The sequence below is a fragment of the Chelmon rostratus genome, chromosome 14 (genome assembly GCF_017976325.1).
Source record: "Chelmon rostratus isolate fCheRos1 chromosome 14, fCheRos1.pri, whole genome shotgun sequence".
Lineage (NCBI taxonomy): Eukaryota > Metazoa > Chordata > Actinopteri > Chaetodontiformes > Chaetodontidae > Chelmon > Chelmon rostratus.
Window position 1 is genome coordinate 985,183 of NC_055671.1, and position 17,508 is coordinate 1,002,690.

Sequence of the window (17,508 nt, forward strand, 5' to 3'; positions counted from 1 at the left end):
AGGATACTTCGACATGTAGACTGCCGAACCACCAACCTTCTGATAAGTGGAGGACAGCTCTACCTCCAGAGCCACAGTCGCCCTACTGACTGATATCACTCCATCATTCAGTCAAATTATGTCACTTTTTCACAGCAAAACAATTCCAAGCCGAGAGATTCAAAAAGCAGGACTTACAAATACAGAAGATGACACAAAAAGAAGAAAAAAATCCCCATTGGATTCTTGTTCAAGTTGAAATTCAAAAAGGAAATTAACTTGGTCAGAGGGGCAAATATATAAGATAAAACAGCATTATTGTCAAAAATGTAGACCAATGAAAATCAATGACCTCTAATCAAATTGTCACCTTGACTTCTGCAACTAAATCCTCAATTAAAGAATGAATAAACACACTGATACATCAGAGTTCCATCAAAAGATAACATATGGCCGGTAACACAATAACAGGATTATGGAAAAATAAAAATAAAACCTATTACATAGTCTGAATGTATTGCAATCCTTCTAACAGCACCAATTTCTGAACAAGGGACTAAAACAGACAGACAGACACACACACACACACACACACACACACACACAGACACACACAGACACACACAGACACACACAGACACACACACACAGACACACACAGACACACACAGACACACACAGACACAGCCATAGTCCCGATGGACCTTGTTAAAGCCAGTGAGGCTGAAAAAGATCACTGAAATTCTTTAGAAATGCTACAGACACCTCACAGCATCGGGACCCAACAGCCCAGTAATATAACTTTGATTAGAAATTGCTAAATCAAGAGATCAGGGAGAAAATCAGGGAGGGACAAAGTGCCACAGCAAGGATGTATGGGGAGCTCAACATTCATTAATCCTTGGAAAATTTGACTGGACATTCCATTTAAAATCTTCTCAGTATCAAACACTCCCTGTAGGCTTTAAAATGTTTGTAGTCCTAGTCTAAAGATGAGCTCATTTGCTGGTGCTTACAATGGATTCAACTAGTCACCCATTTTCAGGTAAAAAGCAAACTATCATCTAGATTTACATCCAACATCACAATTTAACTGTAGGGTTTGAATAGACACCTCTGCAGCAGTGCCAAAAAGGTACTAGTTATTGCAGGCCTACTGTACTGTACTGTACTGTACTGTGAAAGAATGTGTTGCATTTATCACATTCAGTCACTATGTATTTTAAAAGGGGGTGGAGGTGAATATTTAGCACTTGGACTGCCGTTGGTTCTTAGCACTGAATGAACTGTTATCTATAGGGATGTTTCTGTCATTTTGCCTAAAGCAGAGGACAACAGATATGTCTTTAAGCATCAATTTTCCTTTTTTTGTCACCTTTAATCAAAAACTATTCTCGCAAATGCATGCGGTGTATGCTGTTTATGGCATTACATTTGTGGACAATGGGGCATTTAATTTGCAGCCAACAAAAATCCCTTCTACTTGCTAGAAGAGCTAAAATTAGTCATTTCGGATTAGCTGTTTTGTCTGCAATTCAATTGCAAGTAGGATTAATAATTAATAGGGAAGTAGGGAGGCACTGGGAGAATGGCAATGGTTGACTAACTTGATTAGTTCAGCTTTTTTTTAGAGAATACAGTACATTAAAGTCAAGATTAAACAAAAAGTGCCCTTTTAACCCATTTAGATACATCCCTGCTCGTATTGCACATCTATTTAAAATCCAATCATATTCTCTTCCTGTACAATAAAATGCTCACATAACCAATTCCAACCAATAATATCATGGCATCAACCCATCAATCAACGTTCAACTTTTAGCAGCAAACAGCTCAAATTTATTTGTTAGTTGGCTAACAACAGCATGGTGCGTCATGATACGGACGCTAAATACTCTCTAAATGCTATTTCATCCTGACTTTTGGTGCTTAAAAATGTCTTGGTTGTGTCACTAATTGTCAAGTTAGCCAACTAGCTTAGCTAGCTAATAAGCTATGAATTATCTGGCAGAGGTTAGCTAGTTTCCTACAAAGATAACTGTGTTGCAAGACAATTAAGTACCTTAGTAATTAAGAAGTTTAATTTACTGAGAATTCATTAAAAACTAGAAATGTGACCAAAACTGTAAAAACTACTTAGTGTGGTTTGAACACTTAACATGCTACCAGTGTTTACTTCCCTGGTAACTGAATCCAACTAGCGATTGGAGACACATTGGCACACGCGTTGTGTTTCCATGCACCCGTTTGTATGTGTACTTTGAATTTGGGCATAAAGAAACTGAAAACATAAAAATACTTTTTATGCCTGGCTGATGTGGAAATGATGTGGACAACAAATAAAAGTCTCAACATTGGCATAACAGTAGTTGCATCTTCTTTTGCAGATTGTCTGCAAATTCTGTTAAAATTTACATGACATTTGGATTGAAATCTTGTTAGTGTAACACTGTCAGGTTGAGCGAGCATGCAGGAAAACGTGTAAATGCACACTGCAGAGATGTTGAAATAGCAAGAGAGACACTGTGACCAATAGTCCGAGGGTTTGACAGCACACAGAGCAGAAAAATGTATAGAGGGCAAATGTCTAACTGAATAACAGAGCTTATTTTTTTCTGCTTATGTGAATAACAGCAAACAGAATAATATACTTACAAAACAGACGAGATAGACACACAAAATACATGGATCAGTCACATTAAAACTGCCTGTCTACTGCATGCAACAGAATTGGAGCACAAAATAAAACTCCATGCTGTTAGCTGTTTATCTCATAGCATAAGAAAGTGGTCGTCTTCAGTAACTTAGATTCTCTGTCATGCGGTAGATGATAGGAAATAACTTGTGAAGAATTTCTGGGCCACTGACTGACATCCCACAGCCACAATGAGTGCTTTAAGCACTACTTACCAGGGAAGGCTTGTGAACTACTGACACAGTGTGAAGCACTTTCAGGTGCCAGAGATAAAGGCAAAACTTCAACGGTGCATTTCACTCTCCATGTACCACCTTCTCTGTTCAGAAGAGTTGTTTCTCCCAGCATTCCCAGCATTCCTTGGTGAGGAGTCACGTAAGGAGAAAGGAACTACGGCACCTGCTCCAAACACTCTGAACACTGCAGCCAGAAAACCTTGCTTTAACCTCGTGTTGAGCAGCACTCTCGCCTGCTTTCCGCCTACCCTCTCCCTTTCTAGATAAGGAGAAACTGATGGGGGAGGTAGAAGGAAGACTTCCCTCATGCTTCCAAAGTTCCTAGCCTGCTGAGTCAAATGTTTCTCTCTCCAACTCTCTAAGAAACAAGAGGAAGAACCTTCAATCTGGAACAAATGCTTCAAACTCGACTACTTCCAAACATTTCCAACACCCGCTGAAGTTTGCAGCATTAGAGCACCAGCAGCTCCATTTTGCTTAAAAAAATGAAAGCCATGAATTGCTCTCTGCTGTTATCCTCAGCCACCACTTTCTTGTGTCTCTGTTGTTAGGCAGTCTTGCCACCAAATGCCTGATTCAACATATGCTCAACCTCAAACAGAAATCATGTGGGTTTTATCTACTAATATTTCAGCAGTTGTCACAGCCTGTTAAGCAGGACTTTTCCTTCACAGAGACAAACAGGTTGGAGGGTGGATGACATAACACCGTCACAGACCCTCTGTTGCAATGCTTTGGAGTAGTCACTAGTAGATCACTCTCAAGGGAAAATGCTACAGCAGCACCAAGAGTTTTAAATACAAGCACCGTCCACACTATGGAGTGGTTCATCACAACAGAAACAAAAGCACAAATGAGGCAGAACCATTTCCAAATACTAAAATTACCACTTGCAGTTTATCTAATAACTTTCAAGTAGGTCATTTTCATACTACGTATAAGGTAACTGTTGTAATAGTTTAAGCTTTTGCCAATTAGCCAGACTACCAGTGAAACGGCTGGAAACATTGTTGATTATCAACTTTCAATGGAATCGTATAGTATCATTTAAAGGAATAGTTCCAACATTTTGGAAGAAAAATGTCCATTTGCTTTCTTGCCGAGGGTTAGATGTTCAGATTGATACCCTGTTAATGTCTGTACACTAAACATGAAGCAGGAAACAGGGGAAAAAGCTAGCCCAGCTTTGTCCAAAGATAAGAAAAAAACGCATAGCAAAACCCATATAGCTCCTCAGTTAACATGTTATATCTTGTGAGTAATCATTCCAGCATATAACCCGCCATAACACCAGGAAGAGTCATTGTGACATTTTGGTTTTTGTATGAATTATGCAATATGAGAAATCACATGTTAATTAGTGAGTTTTAGGGGTACATCTAGGCAGAATTAGTTTTACCTGTTGACAGAGCAGACTAGCTGTTTCACATTGCTTCCAGTGTTAATTGCTAAAACTGTGATTAGCTGCTACTGGTTGTGGCTTCTTATGCTGCGCACAGATATTGAGTGACTGGTAATGACCTGCTCATCTAGCTCTCAGAAAGAAAGCAAACAGGCATAATTTCCAAAATGCTGAATTATTGCTTTAAATGTTCCTGTCTTAAATGCCTTAAAAACTGTTTCTCCTCTGTGCCCCTTCCAAGCTGCTTGTTTCCTTTGCTCTTCTGAATGGCTGTCCAACCCTGATTCCAAAATTTGGGACACTGTGTAAAACCTAAATAAAATCTGTATGTGATAATCTGCTCATCCTTCTAGACATATACTCAATTAAAAATAGCACAGAGGCAATGTATGTAATGTTTGACCTCAACAAGATACTTTTTGTGAATTTGATGCAGCAACATGGAAGTTGTGGAATGCTCCAACAACAGTAACAGAGGGCAACAATTACACCATAGCTAAAGGGCCTGTGCCACGGATGCCCTGGAGTGGGGCCCAAATGCCTCTTCTACCACACAGCCAGTTTAGCATGCCGTGTTTGGCGTGTATCTGATACACCAAACAGGCCGTAGTTTAGAGAGAAATACTCATTTTTGTAAATTCCCATGGTCTTCTTCCACTAAATAGTGCAGCTAACCAATGGAGGCTGGTAGGGTTGGGCCAACAAAATCCAAAATCTTTAAAGTTTGTAGCAAATACAGTTTATGTTGAATTTACAAGAAGACTATCAACATATGATGCCTTTTATCTTGTGTCTTGTGTGCTAATTTGTGTGCTTTTTCCCCAGAGAAAGCAGACAGCCTCAGTTTAATTGTAAAACTGTATGTGTACCACCACCGAAGCACCTGGTAACTGCCAAAGTATGAGTAGGGTGTCAGACATTCATTGGCTGCAGTTAGTTACTGGTTTGAGTCATCATCAAATAAAGCATGTTTTTATTGATTACTGAGGTGGCTGATCAGGCCAAGCATCAGGCAATTGATCTCAGTTTGTACCAGCAGTATGCAGTTAATGGCTGTCTTTGTCTACGTGTTTTTCAACTACTTTCCTGAACACGATGTGCTTGTTCATGTTATTAATGACTCCTGATGAAACATGAAAGCTCAGCATTCCCATTGCCCTTTTTTTTAGCTCCCCTTTTATAAGTGGCATGAAAATGTCTACACTGAATGACATTCTGTTTGACACTGGAACAGACTTTATTACACTGAACATTATTTTAAGTTATTAAATTAAAAGATTTTTGCATACATGTATATTTGTGCTATATATTAATAAAACAGTTTTATTAGCCTAATATATATTGATTTCAATTACCAGTCCTATCTAGATATACCTTTGGAGCTGATTGGCAACCGAACTTCCTGAGTCCTTTTTCCAACAGTGTCATGTTAGAAGCTTTTATTTACAACTGAGTTTAAGCCTAAGAAACAGCACAAATTTATTAAGGAGGCAATAAATGAATAAAACCAGCCAAACCAAGGAAACAAGTGCTGCCAGTTTGGGTGGCTGTGATCAATGTTTATAAGAGCAACTCTTAAGAGCATTGCATGTTTTCTGTACTGGACTGAACACACATGGATACATGCCACTTTTAGAACTGCCAATAATACCCTCCAGAGAATATTATGGCACTGGTCTGATGAAAGAGATATCCGATGAGTGGTGAGGGGCTGAGGGGAGCATAGTGCCTCGTGTTCAGCTCTACAAGAATTAAAGGCTGTTTTTGGTTTGGTTGAAACAAGGAATAAGCTGCTGAATGACTCTCTTTGAATTGGCCAGCTGAAGAATGAAGCTATTCAAATTTTAAAGTGTGATTCTGCAGAAATAAAGCATCCGTAATGAACCAGTTGTGTTCGTTGCAGTGAGTTTGACTTCTCAAAGAATGTTTGAGCTTTAATCCAGATAAAAGCTTTACTTTAAAAGAGTCAGCATTTCTAAAGCCAGCAAAAAGTATTCAACCAGACAAGTTTGCCTCTCTGCTATTTTTCTGGTGTGTCACCTTCTATGTCACAAGCTATCTGGAACACAGGGAACAATAGGAAGCAGCATGGAGGCTGGTGACAAGATGGTGTGGGTTGCTTTTTTCTATGTTTTATGAGATGATGATAACAGGATGGATACAGAGTGTAAGGAGTTGCCAATTCCGTCTGATATCACCAACACACCAACATCCAGAACTTGAAGACATGTCATCATCTAACCAGAAAAGGAATGAAAATTAGCGTGTCCACCCGGATGTCATGTTTCCATCACTGCCAGAGCTGGAGCTGATAAATAGCCATGACTACTGCACAGTCATTTGACCCAGGAATGAACACTGATTATACTCTTTCCCACTGAAGACAAAACCCAGATGTTAGTGGGTGTAAGTGAGTTTTTTGTGCATTGTGAAAGAGGCTTAAGTGAACTTTGTGCTGCTTATTAGCTAGCCAGTGCAGCTAACCTGTATCTGCTCCTCAGTGAGTTGTGTTCACCAGCAGCACAGAAGATCTACACAATCACCACAGCTTCAAGGTGGATGGCCACGACTAGTCTCAGCAATTCATTATCTGATCAAACGTGATATGTGATCACAATCTCCCCTTCTGTTCCTGATTTATGACGCTGAATAATGGCCAGAAAATTGTTTTTGCACAACAATCACATTCACGAGAATGGGACTGACGGAAAAAACAACCCGACGACATGCTGCCTCCGGCCTTGGCTGTCACCAGATCAGAGGCATTAAAACTAGTTCTGAACAATTCCATTTTTCTTAATAGAAAAATCACAATTTGTGCAAGTGCAATTTTCAAATTGCAATTGATGCAATTAAACTGTACATTTACTGTAGCTAATTATGTTAGTTCTGTGACTTGGAGAAATGACAAAGAAACCTTGGCTGTTGTTGGTTTTTATCCTCACTCTGTACCTATTGGTCAAACATGTTTTTTGGAATTAGAGATGACACTCTATTATTTTTGACTTTTAAAAGACAGACAGAGTAGTAAGGCTTTTTTCACATAAACAATCTAAGTAATCCCCCAATGTCAATTCCAGACTGGGGGCTCTCCAGTCGTCGAGTATTAGAAATGACAGACAGCTTGTGAGCAGAGTTGTCAGAAGTTGTAAGTGACACTTTAAAGAACATCATACCATTTCACCTAAAAACTGATATTGAACTGAGACGTGCAGGATTCAGCATTGTAAAACAGTCTGTCCTGTCAGTCTGCGAAGCTAATAACAGCTTAAGCAGCTTCAAATGCAAGCACTGGGGCTGTGAGTTTGATATCAAAACGATGACAGATGTGACTTCTTTACTTGCCTTCTTACCAGAACCGCCAACTATGTAGCTGTTGTGAATCTTGGGATTATATTTGAATGTTACTGAGTAATGTCCAGTATACCCCTAATCAAAGTCTTCATAAATGTGAGCTAATTTTTCTGTACAACACTACACAAATTAACTTACTTTACAAGTTTACTTTAAAAGACAACAACAAGCAACTACATTATTTTATCGAATTCTTTTAATGTATAAATAGGGTTTGTGATCACGTTTGGTACAATCATATCTAATCCTAATTCAAATCATTAGCGCTCAGAAAAGCTATTCAGATACTTTCCTCAAATCATTTAGTCCTTCTATAAACCTATGAGTGAACACACAGAGACAGTAACTCATATGGCTCATCACAATACTTCTAAGGATATGTGACTTCATTGTAGCCATCCTGAGGAAATTATTGAAAGTCAAATCTATTGTGGACCCTGCATACCTGTCATTTCTACTGTGAAGGAAAAGCCTTGGAAAGCAAGAAACAGAAGAAAAAACAGGGAGGAAGTTATTAGTAAGCAGCGCACAGGATTTCAACCTTATGCATATTCTGGATCTCATCCACAGGCGGGACGTCCCTCCAGTCGGCCAGCAGTTTAAGCTCCTGTCCCACTGAGGCAGTTTAGTTAGTTTTCTGTCCTGTACATATGGCACAGCAGATAAGACATCCAAACATATCTACACCAGTAACTTCATGAATGGGTATCATTCTACAAGTGCAAACTCTGCCCAAGCAGTCTGATCTGGCATACGGTGGTGTTCCAGTTGTACTTCCAGTCAGCACTACAGCTCACGCAGCCAGCCGTCCATGCTAAACTGAAATATGCCTTAATGTCTCCATGAGTATTACTCTGCTGTTGATACAAATTACAGAAACAACTGAACACTTCTATGGTCACACACAGACTATAGTGGCTATTTTACACTCAGCAGAACTCAGGCGTGGATTTAATGGACAGCTGTGTTAGTAACTGATCAATGAATAGTCACATGTTGTAGCATTGATTACTAGAAAAAACATGGGAGAGTTTTGTAACAGCACCCAAATAGCTCTCTCTCTCTCACAAGTGCTGTATGGGGAATACTGATGGACAGGACACATAGCTGTATCAACTTTGGAAGTCACAGGCTCTGTTTTAACATGTATGCATGTTTGTTATCCAAATGTTAAACTTGTTACAGGGTTGAATTAATGACAGAATCATTTCTATTCCTTGCTTCAAAAATTTCAATTTCACTGAATGACCTGCAGCTCTGACTGCAGATCAAGGTTATCTAACTATAAAGGAAGGAATCTCTGTCTCTCTCTCATTGTTAGTCTGTCTGCCCTTCGATTTTCTTTACAACCATTCACACTGGGCAGGTGTATTGCTAAGGACTCAAGGAAGCGCAATTTTGAGTGTGAAGTAGTTTGGATTACCTATAATCAATGCATTATCGTGAATAATTAAATGCTGACGGAGCGTTTCTATTTTAACAGGCATGGCTTTTATAGCCTTTACAGCACTAGCTTAGGCCCAGGCAATTCACAGACCAATTGCATATGTTGCAAATCATCTCACGCAATGCTACTGAGCCAATCAATTCTGTGTGGCAGAGACCAGACCAGGCAAAGCATGTATTCCCCCAGAGAACAAGTTACAGCAAAAAAACCAAGCCCACGATCATCTAAAGTGTATTTTAGACTGAGACCCAACAATTCTGTGCTCTATAAGAACAACTGTTATGCATGAAGACTAAAGAATGCTGGAACACTTTGACAATACTGCAGTGACAGCAAAACAGTGACATCCGGTTTCATTTTTGTCCTCTCTCAAATTGGGATGATCAACATGCAGAACATGTTTGATGCTAACAATGTTAGCCGTCACTTAAAATAGTTTTTATAAATGTTTCTTCATCGCCCCGCATGTAAACATAATTCTGCACCGCTGCTGTAATGGTAATATGACGTTATACCATGCATCATCTAACCTTGTTATTTGCCTGGTGTTAAATTTTCTGTTTACTTAAACTGAATGAGTGGGAAAATGGCTTAAACTAATGACTTTTGCCACAGTCTGTCAATCATTTCAGGAATTCTCCGTGTATATATATATATATACATATATATATATATATATACACATACACACATACATATACATATATATACACATATATACATATATACACATATATATACATATACATATATATATATACACATATATACATATATACATATATATACGTATATACATATATACACATATATACATATATACGTATACACATATATATACATATATACATATATACGTATACACATATATACATATATATATATATACACATATATATATATATATATATATATATACATATATATATATACACATATATATATATATATATATATATATATAAGCAGCTCTCTCTCAATTGTGCTGCTACCTAAAAAGGCACCAATTAATTTGAGTTCTAACGCTTTGACATTCAAAGTGGTGACTTTGGGACCTTGAATTTTTCCACTGTTTCACCAAAAACTGTAGAGCTCCAAGTAACAATGAGGAATAGTAACCATGGACTACTACAGAGGGGTTTTTACCAGTAGCATCTTTCATTTGACCCTGTCTGGTAAATGCCCACATCTTTCACAATCCACACTCCCAGTTTGTAACGTAGGAACGTCCTTTAGGAATTTGTAATCTCAAAACTGAATCATCACTATGATAACGTCACTATAATGTCCTCACAGCTATTTTCTCAGACTTGACAAAGCTCCTTCAGAATCACAGATCACATTCTACAACTGTTTGCACATGCAGTATAGGACTAACCATTACAAGTGTGGTGAAGCCGCATCATCACTAAACTAAAAGAAAAAATATACGTAATTCAGCTCGTTGCAGTCTTAACCAGCTAACCTAAAGTAAAAAACACAACTTGCTTACCTTACTGCCAGTTTAATTACTGAAAACAACAAATTCCTGATGTTCACTCAGCTGTCTGTACAAGCACATGAAATACTACATAGCCTGTGTGTACCTTAAATTAGCAGCTGCGTGATCTATTTAGTTTCAGATTCAGGAGGTGGTTGCAGGTGAGGGGCCTCCTCTGCACAGAACTGCTCTGTTGTCCGTTTTTTCTGTCTAACTGGATTAAGGAATCACAAACAGTATACAGTTTTACAGCATTTTCTTTGTCTACTATGTCACCTCCTGGGGGCCCTTGTGTCCCCAGTCCGCCCTCCTCAGTCCTGGCTGCTGATTCTCTGATCTACCCTTGTCCACCAGGATTCACTGGATAACTTTCATAATGCACAAGCCTGGGCCCTCCCCATAGTCACTGATAAAATAAATTATCTGCTGCAATGGGCAACAGACTGAGCACACACACCTCCCTATATACACTGTACATGACATCATCTACAAGCTTAGCAGAGGAGAAACATCCTTCTCTATTTTGTTTTTCGTTTTCTCTTCTCTATCATCCTGTCTTTCTTTTATATCCTTTATATCCTTCTTTTCACTCACTCACTCTCAGTAGTAATGTTGGACTGCTGTCTAATGTATGCTAAGCTGCTGCTGCCATGGTAACCCCGGTGCAGGATTTAGACCTAGTTCAGGACTGGAAGGGTGAGTACGAGGGGCAGGTGGAGGGGATGAACGGCCTTAACTGTAATCCCCCCCACTCTCCAAAAAGGATAATACACAGCAGCACAAATTTGCAAAAACACAGACAGATGTACAAAAGTATATAGTCAGTGGCACACACACACGCACGCACGCACGCACACAGACAGACACATCGCTAATCCAGCAATGGGAATGAACCCACATCATGCTGCCTTAGCAATAATGTATGGGAGAAACCCATTGGCTACCTGGTTGCAAGACATGAGAACAGTTATACATGTAGATGTATATTTCAGTATATCACAGAGAAGGCTGGTGAAGTCAGAATGTGAGTGGTGACTAACAGATATAGTAAGGAAATGACAGCCAAGTGAGTCACACACTTAATTTCCATCTCTGATTGTACAATGTGTCAAAGGAGATCCCCAGGAGGTGTTGGAGATTAGTTATCCCTCACTGGCACAGAGAGTAACAACTGTAATATAGATAGATAAATGATGAGAGAGCTCGCCATGCACAGGGACACACACCCCTAACAACAAAGATTAATGGCTGTTTGTTGTCAGTGTGCTGACACGCCTGCATGTGTGACAGCAATGTTTATCCACAACATCCCAGTAAAGCATGTGTATGTGTGCTGGATACAAGTCCAAATGTGTTTTTGTGAATATACATGCTTGAAGGTGTGTGTGTGTGTGTGTGTGTGTGTGTGTGATGACAGTGCAAAGGCATGTGGGTGTACAGATGTAGCAATGACGTAACTAGCTGAAAGCTGATACACTCAGCCCCTCAGTGGAGGCAGTGGTCGTTAGAGCTGGGAGTTGACTGGCTCCCTCAGTAAAGGAAATCTGAATGAGGGGTTTCCAGCGGTAATGGTTAGTGATGGCTGTCGCCCAGTTGCTATGGGCTGATGGGGTGAGGGTGGGGGTTAAATAGGGGGTGGGGTGGTGACTGTGCAAACTCACCCTATCGGCTGAGCTACAGCGCTCAGACACGTCTACCGATGCCTCCCCCTCATCCGCTGCATGCGCATACCCTGCTGTCATTTCTCCTTGAGGCATAGAGGAAGCTAAGTAATACCCTACTTCTATCATCACACACACTCCAGCACACACACGCACACGTGCACGGTCTACACTGGCACTGCTACATGCATAAACCAGATCCTCCAACTGTCAAAACCAGAGCATTTGCCTCACAAACAGTGAGAGCAATGATACGGGGGAAGACAAACACATGCATATAGAGCATTGAAAGACTGGCATACGCACACTCACACAGTCTCTGTGCCCCCTATTCTGACTATAAACAAACTAGCATGCTCACTAAACCACAACCCAAGGTGTGGTCCTTCTCTCCACACACACACTCTTCCTCCCCTTCTCACTGTGATGGAAAACGGGGAAGTCCGTCCCTGACAGTGTGCACCAGCCTCGTCCTGTATGCTTACCTGTCCAAGATGTCATGGCTGGACGTGGCTGTGGCTCCCAGCAGTCCTAGTGCTGCACTCCCCACCGCTGCGGCAGCCCCGCTGCCTGCCTCCATGATACTGACTCACTGCAATGAGCAGCCTGCCAAAGAAACAGAGAGGGAGGGGAGGCAGAGGGAGGGGAGGGGGGTGTGAAGAGGTAGATCAGGAGGGAGAAAGACGAATGAGATAAAAGAAATCACATGTAGAGGCAAGAGGGAGGACGACAGGGAGAAAAGCAGATGAAAAGAAGAATGCGGGGAACAGTGAGAGAGAGGAGAAAAGACTGGAAACGATAAGTGGAGAAAAGAAGGAAATGAGTGCAAAGATTGGCATGGGAGCAGGATGAGTGAACAGGGTTGGTGGGGGAGAAAAAAATCATTAATTGTGTGTGTAGTCTGTAGATCAAATAAGGCATGCTGATGGAGCTTTGTAAAGCAGGATTCCACTTTGGTGTTAACACATGGAGATTCTGGCACACACGTTCCTGTGTGAATCAACAGACAAACAGCAGCATTGGCTGCCCTGCTGTGGTGACTGTGTTCTCTGAGGTCTCTATCCTCAACCCATAATATCAATGGTCAAATCATTTTTATTAAAATGACATTTTTTGTATCTCATCTATAACAGCAGTGTTTCCAGACATTAACTGACATACCCGCTGCTTTCATACAATAAAAGCTAAGAGCTAAATTCTGCTTTTATGTATGTAACTGTCCAATAAATTCCCCACCCAGGTTTTAAGATTGATAATCTCAACACAGTCCCATACATGCTACAAATCCAAGCTTGCTACGTAATAGAAAACTTGCTTTAAGATTTGAGACATTGAAACGTTCTGACAAACATGAGGAACACCATGTTGCTCTCAAAACAGCTTTCAGTCAGCAGTGAACTTGTGGACCTCCCCAATAACAATTTCCTGAAGCACAAAGTGACAATCTTACATTTGAGAAACTGGAAGAATGGAAAGTGTGGAATTTCTGCTTGAAAAATGACTTAATCAATTATTAAACCTGCTGCTGATTATACTGTACTACATGCTTAATCAGCTATTTCTTTCAGCTCTAAAGTGCATGTTTAACTACATTAAAGGGGCAATTCTCCAGCTTTTTATCACTTAATACAAGAGGAGGTTACTGCCAGACAACCAGTTAACATCCCATCTTGCGACCTGATTTATCGTCGTTCTTATGCATACACACTACTTTTCACACAGTGCATGCTTTGTTATCTGCCATTTAAAATGCACATTTACTGCGACTGAGGTTACTGTGGGGATATCAACAGTGCTCATCTATCCACTGAAACATCAGTGTACCCATAATCACAGCAGAGAACGCCCTCTTGGGTATTATTGCTATAATACGACCCACCACATGACAACCTCCCAATGAAATCCAAATGTGACGTTGTCAGCAGACAAAAATAGATGACAGGAGCACAGCAGGAATGACCCAATAAAACAGGGGAAGAAAGAAAAGTCTATACAGCCCGCTTCTCTGTGGCAGTCAATGGCTATGCGCTTTAATCCCAGGAGGATGACGCCAAGAAGAGAGAGATGGAGGGGCAGTGGGAGGGGGCGCAGGAGTGAAAGCGTGGGAGGAGAGGATCCTCACAGGCTACACTGAAGCAGCTGGTTCTACATCTGAGGAAGACTTGCTGGGCATACATCATCCCCAGGGCTCTCTGCGGTGTGCCATTTAGTGAAAAAAGGCATCATACATCAAATACATACAATCTATAATGATAGACTTGGACATGAGACAGATCAGTAAATAAAATGCATCCATTCTAAAAAAAAAAAAAAATGTTTAAACTGTGACAGGAACTCTAAAACTAAAAAAGTTCAAAGTTTCTCATTCAAAGCGATTCAGGGTTGTACTATAAATAACAAGGCAACAGCATGAGTCATGACTGATTAAGCCTCCCTCTGGACCAATCAGAAGCTAATGCATCACCTTGTTCTGACCTGTGATTGTCCATAGAATAAGAACAGACAGTCTGGATGGACAAAAGTTCATTGGTCTGAACCAACACAGTATTGACCAGACGACATTCAAGATTCAAGATCCAAGATTCCCTTAATTGTTATTGAGCATAGACATGTCAACGAAATTTGCATTGCAACCCCCCAACTAACCCGATATCGACTGCTATGAACAAGTGAGTGGTGTGACATGAGCATGAAGGCAGGATGAGCAGTGGACACAGACACAGGCTACATGCTGAAATTCATCTCATGTCCTGGGCTACGGTAAACTCCTGCTCTTAAATCGCCCACAAAGCTGTCACACAGGAAGACATGAGTTCAACCCACCTGACATCAGGTGTGTTTTTGTGTGGAACTGCCTCCATGCTTATGCTGTGGGCATGAAAACACACTCTTTTGTTACTGTCTGTAGAGCGACTCAAGTGTGTGCATTAGTTAAAAGAGGAAGTGAGTTTGTGTATGCCAGGCAGGCAGGGCAAAGTCGGCTGAGCTTCCCACAAATACCTGATGCAGCAGAAAACCCATAAAATGGCTGACCTTGAAAGAGGACAGAGGCTCCTCAGCTCCGAGGAGATTAAAAATCAAGACTGAAGAGTCTCTACTCAGTAAACATTCTTCATGCTCATCAGGACGGGAGCACAGCTGAGGACAGAGTTGTTCCAAGGCCGTGGCTAACCACAGGTTAAACTTCTCCAACATTATATGATGTGACCATTATGAGTTAATGAGGCCAAAAGGTTAAAAGAAGACACAAACAGCTTGCTTTTGCCTTTTTTCCAACATGAATGTTGTATGATGATGTCTGCAAGCTGTTCTACCTCTGTGTGTCCTGTGAGATGTGTGTAGGTGTATTTCAGTGAAAGTGATACCATTTTTAGATGTGGGTGCTGACCTTTTTCCCCACGTCAAAAGTAAGTCAGACAACATGTAGTGAATCTTTGGTCAATAAATCAAAAGTAAATGTGAAGAACAGACAAATGAAAGAACTGTTTCAATATAAAGTCATATTCACTGACAAGCAGATACAGAAACCCATCTGTGGAATCACAAACACTGTATCCCCCAAACAACTCCGCCACCAAAAACTGTCTCAGAAGTTGATTTAACTTGCATCTTGTATTTCAGTAAAGCTATTAAAGACATTTCTTATCAATTTATCAACAAAACTAAATCTAGAATGCAGCTGACAATTAGACAAAAAATGGCAACAAAACCGCTGGGACAACCTTAGATACTGGCACCTCATGGACAAGATCCATATTGTACATGGCTGTACCATTCAAGCTACTCTCAGATAGCAGGATGAGCAAGAGGGAGCAGTGAGGGAGCGACTGTTCACACAGCGGAGCCTGGGGATGACAACTGGATTTACTGAAGACAGTCTGTTGTATTACTGCAGAGCAGAGTTGCATGGACACTGTACGGTATAAACAAGTAAACAGAGCATTTCTACTAACCTTGCAATAGATGAGAACAACACCCGTAGCCATGGTAACCATACACATCAAAGATGGCAGCAGCTGTAGTCTTGGAATGTTCAGCGGACATAAAATTGAGAATGCATGACTAAAATGAGATGAATTTGTCTGAAGTTATCGTTTAAAAATTAAATACCAAAAATGTGTTCAAACCTAGCTAAATTAAAATCAGGTACTAAAATGAACATTGCATATAACAGGACCAACACAGACAGCTTTCAAAGTCTGTGTATAACATTATGTTTCTCTATGGCATCTTGATGCTATTACTGCATTTTCTCTCCTAGCAGCTTCAATCTCACGCGAAGCACACAGCTCTGAAGTAGACAAGTGAGCATGGAAATGCACACAAATCCCTCTTCATGAAATCAATACTAGGACGGCAAAGTTCACTTACGTGACCTCTTCCAATATAAGACTCTGCAGCTATAATTTAAAGAAAAAATATGGACATGACTGTTATAACAAGGCCCACTGAACACCCCTTTCTTCTGGCACATTTTGTTTGCTAGTTTGTTTGTGTGACAAAGGTTAGTGGCCTTTCTTCATTCCTGCTTTCACTACCACCAGTCTTAATGTAGGGATACACTGAATGTTGCACAGATTATTGTCAGTGATCAGCCACTGGAATATATTAAATTGTGATTAACAATCCATCAGTTACTCATCTGCTCATTAAAATCTGTGCAATAATACAGGACCTCACAGAACAAGTGCAATGTGCTGTGCTGTGCTGTGCTGTGCTGTGCTGTGCTGTGTTAACTGTCACACTTTATCGTCACTGGTGCCCATTTGGGGAATTTCATGCTACAGCACTAACTGTCCATTTAGATTAACTCTGGATTTAATTCTCAAAAGTGATAAGCAAAAAATCAACCAGCCAATAACTTCATGTGCTGTCTGAACTGTACAGCTATTAGCAATTGGTCCTACTTCCTTATCAAATACAAAGCAGTGTGTCCATTACATTTAGCTACTTGTGGCAGCCTGCCAGGCCTGAATGTACAGAGCACCAGCAATCCTCTGTGCCTAATGCTGCCTTATTTATCACTATATTCCAGCAGTCATTCAGTTTCCCATCTTATTCAGTTTCATTTGCTGCAGAATTGCTGATGCTAAATCAAAATTACCTGCCTGTGTTTTACTCTAAATATTTATGTCAGGATACCTCATGACAGGCTATCTGAGCAAATGGCACAAAGGTTAGCTAACATTATCAAAAACCAAATAAAAGCTGGTTTATGACCACAAAAAAAGGCATCAGGACTAGTGTTACATCT

The 17,508-nt window shown here is 40.4% G+C and overlaps 1 protein-coding gene across 1 annotated transcript in view; it reads right to left on the reverse strand.

Annotated features, from left to right (window-relative positions):
• The window catches only part of arhgap32b (Rho GTPase activating protein 32b), a 102,245-nt gene that overhangs the window by 63,432 nt on the left and 21,305 nt on the right, over nt 1-17,508 (reverse strand). Inside the window, exon 2 of the mRNA XM_041951729.1 lies at nt 12,740-12,860. Within this exon, the coding sequence (XP_041807663.1) occupies nt 12,740-12,834 (95 nt within the window). The 5' untranslated portion in view covers nt 12,835-12,860. The remainder of the gene's footprint in view (nt 1-12,739; nt 12,861-17,508) is intronic.